Source organism: Pristis pectinata, chromosome 19, assembly GCF_009764475.1.
Source record: "Pristis pectinata isolate sPriPec2 chromosome 19, sPriPec2.1.pri, whole genome shotgun sequence".
Taxonomy (NCBI): domain Eukaryota; kingdom Metazoa; phylum Chordata; class Chondrichthyes; order Rhinopristiformes; family Pristidae; genus Pristis; species Pristis pectinata.
Window position 1 is genome coordinate 1741373 of NC_067423.1, and position 15160 is coordinate 1756532.

Below are 15160 nucleotides of genomic sequence, written 5' to 3' on the forward strand. Positions count from 1 at the left end.
GGACGCTGTGGCAAATTCTGCTCCTATTTGCTCCTCTGGTTTCCACATTACAGGAAGGATGTGGAGGCTTCAGAGACTGTGCCTGGATTGGAGAGTATCAGTTATACGGAGAGGTGGGACAAACTTGGACTGTTGTCACTAGAGCACTGGAGGCTGAGGGGAGACCTGATGGAGGTTTATAAAATGATGAGCGACACAGAGAGGGTGGACGGTTGGAGTTTTTATCCCAGGGTGGAAATGTCAGATACTAGAGGGCATAGATTTAAGGTGAGAGGGGGAAAGTTCAAAGGAGATGTGTGGGGCAAGTTTTTTTCACATGGAGAATGTTAGGTGCCTGGAACACAATGCCAGGGGTAGTGGTGAAAGCAAACACAATAGTGGCATTTAAGAGACAGTTAGAAGACACATGAACAGGCAGGGAATGGGAGGATACAGACCACGTTCAGGCAGACAGGATTAGTTTAACTTGGCGTCATGGTCAGTACAGATATTGTGGGCCGAAGGGTCTGTCCCTGTGCTGTATTGTTCTACGTTCTATTTCTTATGATCTAACCCAAGGAGCAGGTTAATCAACTGAGACTTCCCTTGGCAGCAGAGATTGGTGATCAAAGCAAGTCACTCAGTGGACTCACTGATGCAGAAAGGGAGCCCCTAGGTAGGGTGTTTTGTGAACAAGAAAAGATGAACAAGATCACAGGAAAAACAAGAAACATGAAAAAAGTTATTCAATTGACACTGAGAACATTAGTGGACTTTGAGAAAAGTTTGCAGAATGGGTTACATTGGGAATAGGGTTGGATGTGGACCAAACCATGGTTTACATTGTACTTTTTCAGCAGACTACTTTATCTGTACTTTAAGTCTACATTAATACTGAAAGCTGAAAATATTCAGGCTGTTGGATTTTAGCTTTCTCTCTGCTCTCTTAAACCTCACCAAGGAATCCAGGCAGAATTATTTCAATCTAAAGGTCATCAGAAAGAAAGGAAAATTTCTGCGTCTGCACAGTTAATAAATAACATCCTTTAACTCTTTAATTTTATTCTTCAGTCTTTCACAGGTAATTAAAAAAACTGTCCTTTAGGCCAGGAGTTGTTAATAATGCCAAAACTCCACAAAGAAAGGATGCAAGCCAATTACTCTGTGGTTTGTGCAGATGGAGCCTTTGTCTTGGATTTATTGTTTAAGAGGTTCACGGTCAGCTTTTAACAGAATGCAAACAGAAGTTCATTTATTAAGAATGACTAAAATTCAGAACAGAATAAGCAAGTCACTAATGAAACCAACTTTGCCTTGTCTTGATGTTCACCTCAGGGTGAGGGACAATACATCTACAGAACATTTGACTTAATTTGCTTAAACAAAGATGAATTATTGTCATTATTAAAAACGTGATGACAGAACAGTCCTCGAGGCTGGAGTGTTGAAATCCACCAACCAAGCCCCCCTTGCACATTACTCTTCAGTAAGACCTCGACTCTGGCTTCAGGGCAGTGCCCTCTGACCCCGTGTCAACAGGGGACTAGACTGAAACTGCCAAAAAACGTGTTTCATTAATGTGACCCTTGGCACCAAGCGGCAAGGGGTCGCATTCATCATCTCGGGCACTCTGTCATTCTTTCTGTGTAGGGTCCTGGAGCTGTGTAACATGATGGGGGGAAGAGGTGCTCCTAAGAAACCTTTGACTTACCTCCTTGTGCCAAAGCTAATGTTCATTTTCATTTTATACAAGCTACAATTGTTTTTTGTCCCAGATCATTCCTTCACATAGAAATCCCTTCGCCAATCCTCAGGAAGTAAAGCCCAAAATAAAATATAAGCACACAATTTTATGTCTCCTATTTATTTGGGCCACTTCATGTGACCTGCTTCAAATTGCCAATATTTTTCAGCTAATTACATTAAATATACATTTCATGTTTCTTTTCTTTGTGGGTTATTTTGGAAACATTTTAAAATTCATTTAAAGGATATGGAGGTTGTTGGTAGAGCAGCATTTAAAAGTACGGAAGATATGTGGCAAATATTCAGGGGGTATTTGTGTGGAGCTCTGAACAGACATGTTCTGATGAGACAGAGGAGTCATGACAGGACACAGAAACCGTGGTGTACGAAGGCTATAATAAATCTAGTCAAAAGGAAAAGAAAAGCATACAAAAGGTAATGTTAGAGATCTGGAGGAGTACAGGGCTAAGAGGAAGGAACTTAAGAAAGAGATTAGGAGAGCCAGAAGGGGACATGAGAAGGCCTTGGTGGGCAGGATTAAGGAAAACCCCAAGGTGTTCTACAAGTATGTGAAGAGTAAGAGGATGAAATGTGAAAGAATAGGGCCTATCAAGTGCAGCAGTGGGAAAGTGTGTATGGATCTGGAAGAAATAGCAGAGGTACTTAATGAATACTTTACGTCAGTATTCACCACAGTAAAAGATCTGGGGGATTGTAGTGGGGACTCGCAGTGGCTTGAAAAGCTTGAGCATGTAGATATTAGAAAAGAGGTGGTGCTGAAACTTTTGGAAAGTATCAAGTTAGATAAGTCGCTGGGACTGGATGAGATGTACCCCAGGTTGCTGTGGGAGGCGAGGGAAGAGATTGCGGAGCCTCTGACGATGATCTTTGTGTCGTCAATGGAGACGGGAGAGGTTCCGGAAGATTGGAGGGTTGCGGATGTTGTTCCCTTATTCAAGAAGGGGAGTAGGGATAGCCCAGGAAATTATAGACCGGTGAGTCTTACCTCAGTGGTTGGTAAGCTGATGGAGAAGATCCTGAGAGGCAGGATTTATGAACATTTGGAGAGGTATAATATGATTAGGAATAGTCAGCATGGCTTTGTCAAGGGCAGGTCCTGTCTTACGAGCCTGATTGAATTTTTTGAGGATGTAGTGTATATGGATTTCAGCAAGGCGTTTGATAAGGTAGCCCATGCGAGGTTTATGGAGAAGGTGAGGAGACATGGGATCCAGGGGGACATTGCAGTGTGGATCCAGAACTGGCTGGCCCACAGAAGGCAAAGAGTGGTTGTTGAAGGGTCGTATTCTGTGTGGAGGTCGGTGACCAGTGGTGTACCTCAGGGATCTGTACTGGGACCCTTACTATTTGTGAATTTTATAAACGACCTAGATGAGGAAGTGGAGGGGTGGGTTAGTAAGTTTGCAGATGACACGAAGGTTGGGGGTGTTGTGGATAGTTTGGAGGGCTGTCAGAGGTTACAGGGGGACAGAGATAGGATGCAGAGTTGGGCTGAGAAGTGGCAGATGCAGTTCAACCCAGATAAGTGTGAAGTGGTTCATTTTGGTAGGTTAAATATGTTGGCGGAATATAGTATTAATGGTAGGACTCTTGGCAGTGTGGAGGATCAGAGGGATCTTGGGGTCCAAGTCCATAGGACGCTCAAAGCGGCTGCACAGGTTGACTCTGTGGTTAAGAAGGCATATGGTGTATTGTCCTTCATCAATCAAGGAATTGAATTTAGGAGCCGTGAGGTATTGTTGCAGCTATATAGGTCCCTGGTCAGACCCCACTTGGAGTATTGTGCTCAGTTCTGGTCGCCTCACTACAGGAAAGATGTGGAAGCCATAGAGAGGGTGCAGAGGAGGTTTACAAGGATGCTGCCTGGATTGTGGAGCATGCCTTATGAAAGCAGGTTGAGGGAACGGAGGATGAGGGGGGACCTGATAGAGGTGTATAAGACGATGAGAGGTATTGATAGGGTAGATAGTCAGAGGCCTTTCCCCAGGGCTGAATTGGTGGCCACAAGAGGACATAGGTATAAGGTGCTGGGGAGTAGGTACAGAGGAGATGTCAGGGGTAAGTTTTTTACTCAGAGAGTGGTGAGTGCGTGGAATGAGCTGCCGGAAACGGTGGTGGAGGCGGATACGATAGGGTCTGTCAAGAGACTGTTAGATAGGTACATGGAGCTGAGTAAAATAGAGGGCTATGGGTAAGCCTAGTAATTTCTAGGGTAGGGACATGTTCGGCACAGCTTTGTGGGCTGAAGGGCCTGAATTGTGCTGTAATTGTTTTTGTTCTATTTACTGTCCATAGCTAACTTCTCCTGAGAAATTCTGAGTGCTACCTTATCTAATGCTGCAGTCATTCAAGTGACGCTGCTCCCATGTGCTGTCAGACAGGAGGGTAACCGAGGGGACTGATGGGATGCTCACACGTTCACTCTCCTGACCAAATGATGATTTGGGGAGTCAACTCCAAGGATCCGAGTCAGTTGCTGTAGTTACACACTGCATCCACAGGACACCAGTGAGGAACTTGCAATGTAGGAATACAGGAGCAAGAATGAGACTATTCACCCCCTAAAATCTGTTCTATCCTCCAATGAGAGCAAACTCTATCTCCACCCCTCTGAACAGGTTCTGAAATGAACCAACACCATTTGAAAAAGCAATTGATGACTGGCTTAAAATGATTAATTGAAGCATTATCTCATCGTGGGAGAATTGTACAACTCCAGCAACCTCGAGCCCTAACTACTTTGATCTGATCTTAAAGTGATGTCTGCTTGACAACTGGCCACAAATAAAACTCTCACATCCAGTCTTTTGCTCCCTACTTTCTCATAACCTCAGTCCAACATCCCATTGATTTTTTTAAATTACAGGGAATAATGTCCTGGTTTCTGTCATCTCTTCTCATAATTTAAATCTCGGTGTGCTGTTAAGATTCTGGCAGTCTAAGCTTCCTTCTTTTATTTTCTAAGAAGGGGTGTTCAACCCTTATGGGTTACTCAAGGTCAGGTCTAACCTGCACTCAGCATGGTTGGGGTGAAATTTCTCCTTCTAAAGACTAACATTGCATCTGGCTTTGGATTATTCCTCGTACATGACTATTGAAGTTCACTAATCTCTCTGCATGGACCTAAACATCTCATCAGAATATTACTATCCCAAGCATTCACCATTTTAAAATCTCCTTGGTTCCACCATTTGAGCTTTACATTAGATCATTCCACAATTACACTCAAATCCATCTCCCATAGCTTTCCTCCACTCATTGTGTCTAAAAGTTATTGTTTAACATTATGTCCCCATCTGTGTGGCTCATTATGCCACCAACTTCTAGGTCATTAGTGAACTGAGATATGGGGCTCTCCATTGTGTTAATGAAGTCACTAATATGTGGTGAATAGTTGCACTCCCAACATAGATCCCTGTGGGATTTCACCAGTCACCTCTCCCAATCAACTGCATGCTCATTATTGCAACTGTTTTCCATCACCCGATCAAGTCAGTAATTCTCCTTCAGTTTAATCTCAGCTCATGTTTTATTCTGGTTGAATGTCTTCAAGAAGTCCTTAAGTCATTAGTCTTACTATCCTATGGCACACTTAAAACTGAATTGTACAAGCAAAAATTACATAGCATGGGTGTAAAAGTTTAGTTTCTTCTGGTCAGTATGGAGGCACTGGAGTGATACTTACAAAGGGATGTTTCCCGGTTAATCTGCACAGTTCCACTCTTTCCTTGCTTCCAGGCCAATGAATCTGAAAGATAAAAATATATGTTTAATACGTGAAGATAATGAAATGTAAATGTTTTGTTATTCAACACGGAGAAGTGAGTAATCCTGAAATTCAATCAGAAGTTGACCTTCCCTCCCAGAGTATGGGGCACCATGCAGCTTGGGCCAGTTCATGGTCAACCACATCACTGTGGGTAAGGAGTATCCCATAAGCCAGATCAGGTAAACTCAGCAGGTTTCCTTTTCTGAAGGACATTAGTTATTTATGAAGGTTATGATGAGAATGCGGGTGAGTGGGGCTGAATAGGAGAATGGATCAGCTCATGATAGAATGGCGGAGCAGACTCGATGGGCCGAATGTCTGACTTCTGCTCCTTTGTCTTATGGTCTTATGGTCTAAGTTGGAGGGTTTGTACAACAGTCCAATAGCTTCACAGTTACCAAACTGGAGCTGGCCTTCCATGTCTAAAATATATCCAGTTATCTCAGCTGCTGCGATGGGATTTGAACTCTGGATCAGCCATCTGAGTCAATGGATTGCAGGTCCAGGCTACCATCCTACCTCCCTCCAGCTCCAGCTCCTGCTATGGAGGAATGAGGAATAATCAGCCACAGATCGGCTCCCTGATAGGAGATGAACCCAATCTGAAATCTTGGATGAACAAAAGATCAAGCTTGGTGTGCCAGAAGTTAACAGACCCTGGTTAGATTAACAGGAGCAACGGTCCATTAGATGCATTAATGAAGGGTTACTACATGTTAGAATTGTTGGATCGCCCTCACAGATTCTGGCTGATTTCCCTGCAGGTTCCCTGAGAATGACCAAGATCCTAGCAGGGGTTAGATTTTAAGGCATGTTGTGAAGATGATTAGAGAGGTCTTGTTGAGAATTCCACAGTGTTTGACTGTGAAGCTGAAGTTACTGAGGTCATGATGAAGTGACGGAACTTGGGACAATCAAGAATCCAACACTGGATTTGAGAGGCTCAATTAAGGGCCAGGGAAGATCAAGACTAAGAGGTACTCGATAAGGGGGATGCTTATTTCAAAATGGAGGCATTGGTTAGTGAGGAACCAATGTCGGGCAGCTAGTGGAGGATTGGGGAACGGTTGGTTCTTGCTGCAAGTTAGAACGTGAGGGGTGGATATTGAATCATTTAAGAAAAGAGAGTAGAAGGCGGGAAGGTATCAGGAGCAGGCTGAAACCATCAGGAGAACTACTGTGGGAGTCAAAACAGGTAACCTTGGTGATGAGGTGGAGATATGGCACCCCAGCAGTGACTGGTCTTCTACTTTCCAAGGAGAGGAAAGAACATCACCAGACTTTGTCAAACATATATGTATTGATAATCTCTCTACTAAAAGATGTACATTTTTCTGAACATAAGATCAGCAATTAGCCTCAAACTAAAGGATGACCCCCAGTCTTAAACCCATTATTGAAACTGAACTCGACCTACACAGAGCATTATTTCCAAAAGTTGTCCTTTAATATACAATTCACTTCCAAAGCAACCACAGGAATAAAAGCTAAACATAAAACTAACTAGGACCCTGTTGTGATCTATTTGTAGATTTTTTAATAGACCACATTATTTCAAAGCTCTAGCAAACAACTTCTCCACTATATATTATGCACTGCTTCTCAATAACATACATCCTGTTGACAGAATAGATTTTGGTCAAAATTATTGGGAATGAGCCAAAGGAAAATTGATCTGAGACATGAAATCTTTCTAGCTTTCAATGTATTCAATGTTCTCTCCACTTAAAGAGTTGTTCCTTTAATGTATATTGTGGTTGCTGATATTTTTAACTTCCTGACATGAGTGTTAAGGACAAAGAAATATTGTGCTATTGGATCTGACGCTGATTGCCTTTGGCACACAGTAGTTGGCATAATGTTGCAACCTAAATCAGCGGGATACTTCACTGAGGAAGACTGCAGGAAAATGAACAATTTTATTGGGAGTGATAAAGTGTAAAAGGAAGCCTTTTACAAAGCTGCAACAGTGGGTATTCAAAGTTGGAATGTGCTAATACTTTTCACTTTCTAGGAAATATAACAATTGCCTTCTCTTAAGCAGAAAAGTCATCCAGAGCTTACTTCTAAAGTGGTTAATAAAAATGAGCTTTATAGAAAAGAAGGATAAAGTAAAATGGTTTAAGGAAGCAAATGTTGTTAACTCTGTTTTGCTCTCTACAGATACTGCCTGACTCACTGTGTGTTTCCACAGAGGTGTACAGCACGGAAAAAGGCCCTTTGGCCCATCCGTGTCCATACTGACCAAGGTGTATATTTAAGCTAATCCCATCTCCCAGCTCTTTGCCCATATCCCTCTACACTCTTGTCATCTACATACCAAAAAATGTTCTGTTTTTATTATAGTTTTGTTAAAAGGTTCTTTTTCAGACTGGCGCGATCCACAAGGATCAGTGCTCGGAACACCGCTTTCACTTAAGATATATTTGTCTTGCACCTTCGATTATAGTAAAATGACAGGGTTTTCCAGTGATACGAAGGCATGACAGACCGTGAGGATGGAATCAAAAGGACACAGGCAGACAGGCAGAAAGGGTAGATAGATGGAATGGAGGAGTGTGAAGTGATGCATTTGTGGAGACGGGATGGGGAAAGGTTATACAGATGTAATACAGATGTTATGGCACCATTTGGAAGTGTACAGGAACAGAGGAACTGGGGGTGGAGGGGTGGGCAGAGGAGGGAGAGGAGGGGAAAGGAGGATAAGGGGAGGTTCATGTTCATTGAAGTCAGCAAGATATATTGAGCGAGTACACGTTGGATGTGTGGTTATACATGGAGTAATTGGGTGCAGAAGCAGGGACGTTGAGCTAAACCTTTACTAAGCTTTGGTATGACCACTGGAATGTTGCACCCAGTTCCAGTCACCACATTTTGGGAATTCAAAAAGACAGAAACAGAGAAATAGAGCAACAGAAAGATAGAGACAGATGCAATAGGAAAAAGATCGGGAGAGAGGCAGAGAGATGGGGAGGGAGACACACTCAGAAGGAGAGCGAGAAAGGAGATGAAGAGATAACAGGAAAGAGAATGACAGGTAAAGAGCATGCAAACGGTGTAGAGGGGACAACGTTGTTATAAGCAGATCACTGGGTATTCAGGGTCAGGTTATACCAGTTCACAAACGTTCTGGTGAGCTCCTTATAAATACCCTGTTATGCAGTGGTCTGATAGCTCCATCACTGATCTTACCATAGTATATGAAGCAAAAGTCCTGCTGAGAAGGTGTTAAACAGTGGTTGTACTGGAGGTCTGTCTGCAGTCCTACCTTTGGAGTGCACAGTGATATAGCTGGTAGAGCTACTTCCTCAATGCTCCAGAGACCCAGGTTCAATCCTGACCTCCAGTGCTGACCGTTTGGGTTTCCTCTGGATGCTCCGGTGTCCTCCCGCATCCCAAAGACATGCAGGTTGATAGATTAATTGTCCACTGAAGATTGCCCCTGTAGTGTAAGTGAGGGGTAGAATCTGGGGGCAGTTAATGGGAATGTGCGGAGAATGAAATGGGATTGGTGTAAAAGGGTATTTTATAGTGTAAACTAGTGTAAATAGTGTAGATGGCCAGTGCAGACTCAGTGGGGTGAAGGGCCTGTTTCTGTGCTATATAATGCAACGACAATTACTGGACATGGGCTAAATATTTCAGGAGCTTTACAAAGTTTGGGGAAATTGGAAACACAGGGAAATGTCACCATCACCAGAGTGGAAAGAAAGGGTGTCAGTGAAGTGACTGAGCAGTGAACACATTGTGGGGAGAGTTGGGGAATGGTGAAGGACACACAGCTCGGGTCGGGACCATCCACGACTCTTCCAGTGTCAGGAAAGATGTAAAGTATGGTAATTAAGGAACAATATACCTGAATAAAAGGTTTATACTGAAAGAAATTTCCTACAGATGAGGAGACACAGAACAGTCCAACTTTCAAACACATTATACCTCTAGAAGTGTTTTAACACAGTTTACTAGAAGTATCTTTCAGAGCAGGCAGGGGAGAGGGTGCACAGGGTTTAGATATGAGCACCGAACAAGAATTAATTAGTTCTCATTTAAGGGAACATCTTGAAAATCATCTGGTTAGTTTTCAGAGGGTGAAGGGAGGCTCACAAATCAAGGTCATATTGCAATTTTTACTTCTGACATAGAAGGAAGCCCTTTCAACCTATCGAGTCCATGCCAGCTCATAGAACAACCACAAAAAATCTCATTCCTCCACGAATGTTCGCTGTAACTTATTGTGCCCACATTCCCATCAGTTCTACCACTCACCTACACTAGGGGTAATTTACAGTGGCCAACCTACCAACCCATACGTCTCTGAGGTGTGGGAAGAAACCGGAGCACCTGGGGGAAACCCACACGGTCACAGGGAGAACGTACAAACTCCACACAGACAACACCAGAGGTCGGGATTGAACCTGGGTCACTGGAGCTGTGAGACAGCAGCTCTAATCCATAGTGTCACCCTGCCACCTACATAGAACATAGAACATAGAACAATTACAGCACAATTCAGGCCCTTCAGCCCACAAAGCTGTGCCGAACATGTCCCTACCCTAGAAATTACTAGGCTTACCCATAGCCCTCTATTTTACTCAGCTCCATATACCGATCTAACAGTCTCTTGAAAGACCCTATCGTACCAGCCTCCACCACAGTTTCCGGCAGCCCATTCCCCGCACTCACCACTCTCTGAGTAAAAAAACGTACCCCTGACATCTCCTCTATACCTACTCCCCAGCACCTTAAACCTGTGTCCTCTCGTGGCCACCAATTCAGCCCTGGGGAAAGGCCTCTGACTATCTACCCTATCAATACCTCTCATCATCTTATACACCTCAATCAGGTCCCCCCTCATCCTCCGTCGCTCCAAGAAGAAAAGGCCGAGTTCCCTCAACCTGCTTTCATAAGGCATGCTCTGCATCCCAGGCAGCATCCTTGTAAATCTCCACTGCACCCTCTCTATGTCTTCCACATCTTTCCTGTAGTAAGGCGACCAGAACTGAGCACAATACTCCAAGTGGGGTCTGACCAGGGACCTATATAGCTGCAACAATACCTCACGGCTCCTAAATTCAATTCCCCGATTGATGAAGGACAATACACCATATGCCTTCTTAACCACAGAGTCAACCTGCGCAGCCACTTTGAGCGTCCTATGGACTCGGACTCCAAGATCCCTCTGATCCTCCACACTGCCAAGAGTCCTACCATTAATACTATATTCTGCTATCATATTTGACCTACCAAAATGAACCACTTCACATTTACCTGGGTTGAACTGCATCTGCCACTTCTCAGCCCAACTCTGCATCCTATCTATATCCCTCTGTAACCTCTGACAGCCCTCCAAACTATCCACAACACCCCCAACCTTCGTGTCATCTGCAAATTTACTAACCCACCCCTCCACTTCCTCATCCAGGTCATTTATAAAAATCACAAATAGTAAGGGTCGCAGTACAGATCCCTGAGGTACACCACTGGTCACCGACCTCCACACAGAATACGACCCTTCAACAACCACTCTTTGCCTTCTGTGGGCCAGCCAGTTCTGGATCCACACTGCAATGTCCCCTTGGATCCCATGTCTCCTCACCTTCTCCATAAGCCTCGCATGGGGTACCTTATCAAACACCTTGCTGAAATCCATATACATTACATCTACTACTCTCCCTTCATCGATGTGCTTAGTCACATCCTCAAAAAATTCAATCAGGCTCGTAAGGCAGGACCTGCCCTTGACAAAGCCATGCTGACTATTCCTAATCATATTATACCTCTCCAAATGTTCATAAATCCTGCCTCTCAGGATCTTCTCCATCAGCTTACCAACCACTGAGGTAAGACTCACCGGTCTATAATTCCCTGGGTTATCCCTGCTCCCCTTCTTGAATAAGGGAACAACATCCGCAACCCTCCAATCTTCCGGAACCTCTCCCGTCTCCATGGACGACACAAAGATCATCGTCAGAGGCTCCGTAATCTCTTCCCTCGTCTCCCACAGCAACCTGGGGTACATCTCATCTGGTCCCAGCGACTTATCTAACTTGATGCTTTCCAAAAGTTTCAGCACCACCTCTTTTCTAATATCTACATGCTCAAGCTTTTCAGGCCACTGCAAGTCCCCACTACAATCCCCCAGATCTTTTTACGTGGTGAATACTGACGTAAAGTATTCATTAAGTACCTCCGCTATTTCTTCTGGATCCATACACACTTTCCCACTGCCGCACTTGATAGGCCCTATCCTTTCGCATCTCATCCTCTTACTCTTCACATACTTGTAGAACGCCTTGGGGTTTTCCTTAATCCTGCCCGCCAAGGCCTTCTCATGTCCCCTTCTGGCTCTCTTAATCTCTTTCTTAAGTTCCTTCCTTTCAGTCCTGTACTCCTCCAGATCTCTAACATTACCTAACTCTCTGTACCTTTTGTATGCTTTTCTTTTCCTTTTGACTAGATTTATTATAGCCTTCGTACACCATGGTTCCTGTATCTTATCATGACTCCCCTGTCTCATCGGAACATGTCTATGCAGAACTCCACGCAAATATCCCCTGAATATTTGCCACATATTTTCTGTACTTTTCCCAGAGAACATCTGTTCCCAATTTAATCTTCCAATTTCCTGCCTGAGAGCCTCATAATTCCCTTTACTCCAAGTAAACACCTTTCTAGCCTGTCTGTTCCTATCCCTCTCTAGTGCTAACGTAAAGGAGATAGAATTATGATCACTATCACCAAAATGTTCACCCACTGAGAGATCTGACACCTGACACCTTACATTTAAATAAAACAAACTTGGAAGAGATGAGAAAGAAACCAACCACAAGACTTCACAGAAAAACAACTGGAAATAGTTAAGATACCGCTTGGTATGACAATGAACTCTGTCACACTCCCAAAAGGCAAAGACTCCAGGTGCAACCAAACCACCAGAACCAGCAGAAGATGAGAGATTGTATTAAACTGACGGAATGAGCTCACACAAAGGGAGTAGATCGGGAGAACTGAGGAAAGCTGAAAAGGGAAAGAACACAAAGAAAAATAAAATAGAAAGAGAAATGGATGAATATGCAAAAACTAACAGCAAAGGGTCTGGTATCAGTATTAAGACAAAGATGAAGTGGGCACGAATCCATTAAAGATTGGAAGTGTGTGGGATAGGCAATAAATTTGTACTTGTGTTTACAGGGAGGTAGAGAACAGAACATCAGGAGACAGAAAGTAAGCAACAGTGGATGTAGTGCACAGACCTGAAGGTGTATATTTTATATTGCTAGTTTCAGTGGTCTGGAATTCTCTGCCTGAGGGGATGGTGGAAGCAGATTCAACAGCAGATTTCAGAGGGATTTGGATAAATGGAGTCGGAGAGAAAATTATGGAGCTGTGGGGGAAGGAGTTAGAGATTAGTTCGGTTGGATGGATCTACCAAAGAGCAAAGTGGGACATGACTGGCTGTATGTGCCTCCCTATCTGTCTTGTATCACTCCAATAAAGCACAACATTCTCTCCAGAATCAGCAACTGTACCTTTGGGCTGTAATGCATAAATGTCACTGCAATGTTTAAAGAGAGAAAGAAAAATCCAACTAATCCCAAGCCAGTCAGATCAATGTCAGACAAAGGCGAGGTAGTGGGTTCCAACCTTAGAGAACAGACTGATTTAAACTTTGGATAGTGAAAGCTGATTAAATGTCATCATATATTTGTGGAGGATTAGTCACATTGCAATAATCTCACTGAATTATTGAGGCAGCCACCAGTAATGGTGGAAAAGGGTATTGTTTCTATAACCTTCCAGAAAATACTAAATAAGGTTTTGGACAGGAAATGACTGGCAAAACTGAGAGTCCACGGGATTTGTAATTGGTTGGGAGGGCGGGGGCCAGAGAGCAGGGATTGGTTTGTAATTGGTTGGGAGGGCGGGGGCCAGAGAGCAGGGATTGGTTTGTAATTGGTTGGGAGGGCGGGGGCCAGAGAGCAGGGATTGGTTTGTAATTGGTTGGGAGGGTGGGGGCCAGAGAGCAGGGATTGGTTTGTAATTGGTTGGGAGGGTGGGGGCCAGAGAGCAGGGATTGGTTTGTAATTGGTTGGGAGGGTGGGGGCCAGAGAGCAGGGATTGGTTTGTAATTGGTTGGGAGGGCGGGGGCCAGAGAGCAGGGATAAAAGTTCACTCTTTGACTTGGGAGATGTGATAGACAGTACCCTCAGGTCCTGAGCATACTCATCACTCTCTCAGAGGAAGGAAGAGAGGATGGTGGATAACACCAAGGCGGGAGGCACAGTAAGGAGTGTGATGAGAATGGGAAGCTACAGAGGGCCGTGGATGGACTAAGGGAGCAGGAAACAACAGGGTAGATGGAATTTGATCTGGGAACTATGATCATCTGGTAGGATTCCAAGACAGACAGGTACTTTGGGAGAGTTGAGAAAACAGGGAATTGTCATGTCCAAGAGCAGGGAGATAAACTCATCGTTAAGGCAAAATGTTTCCTCATTCTCATGGAACTTGTAAATGGCAGGGTTGATACTTTCGCTAGAAGAACACTGAATTCTCCAATCTCAGGTAACCTTCCCCCCCCCCCCCCGTCCCTTTTCTCCCTCCTCCTGATCTCCCCAGTTCCTCCCACCCCCTCCCCACCCCCATCGCCCTGTTCCTTTCCCATCCCCCACCCACACCATCTGCCCATCCCCCACACACCACTGGGTCCCCTCCCCCCCCCCCCCCCCCCCACTGTTCCCATCTGCCCTCCCCACCTCCCTTATTTCGTTCCAGGCTCCACCTTCCTCCCACCATCTGTGGCCCTGTGTCACCCCCACCTCTCACGTCCCAGCCTATTCCCACTCCCCCCTCCCCTCCTCCACCTGCCCATCACCCCCCCGACCTGGATCCACCTCTCACCTGCCAGCTCTTGCTCCTCCCCTTCCCTCACTTTATACCGGCTATCTCCACTCTACCCTTTCAGTCCAGATGAAGGGTCAACTGTCCATCTCCCTCCACAGACGCTGCCTGACCCACTGAGTTCCTCCAGCAGTTTGTTTCTTTAATACTTTAGTTCTACCTCTTCTTCTTCTTACGTAGTCCCTGTGGATCAAGAGTGACATACTTCACACTGGGTTTGGGGTAGAGACTGATGTGGGAACTGCTGATTCTACCACTGATCCCACCCACAGGACTTGAGTAGCTTTGGGCATCAAGTGTAACAAAGGTAAAGTCTGAAATTGGATAGATTGCAGAGAAATCATGAAGCGGCAAACACGTGACCTAAATCCTGGGTTTTATGATGTAATTTAAACCAGTTGTTCAATGCGAATCATAGAGATGCAGCTTCAAATAACCTAGTTTATCTTTTTTTAATTAGATTTAATAAATGAATCCAATGAATCTACAGTAAAACAATCAAACTCACTGGATGTAAATCCTTTTAATGTGTATAAACTGTGACTGGATTTTGTGTGTGGCTGTGTTAAGTGCACATTGAATTGGGTTATTTTCATGACTGAAATTCTTTATCCCAACTTTGAACAATTGTATCAGTTAAGGGAGGGATGTGCATGACCCCGACCTGTGGGCCGATCTTGTGATGCCCACAAAAAGACATGGTTCATTTCTTTCTGAAGCTGATTTCCCCATCTGTACCTTTGA

The 15160-nt window shown here is 44.4% G+C and overlaps 1 protein-coding gene across 4 annotated transcripts in view; it reads right to left on the bottom strand.

Moving 5' to 3' along the window:
* sema3d (sema domain, immunoglobulin domain (Ig), short basic domain, secreted, (semaphorin) 3D) overlaps nucleotides 1–15160 on the bottom strand; it is a 272045-nt gene that overhangs the window by 112830 nt on the left and 144055 nt on the right. For all 4 annotated transcript variants that reach the window (XM_052033599.1, XM_052033596.1, XM_052033597.1 and 1 more), the window contains exon 4: nucleotides 5432–5494. In XM_052033599.1, coding sequence (XP_051889559.1) covers nucleotides 5432–5494 — 63 coding nt within the window. The remainder of the gene's footprint in view (nucleotides 1–5431; nucleotides 5495–15160) is intronic.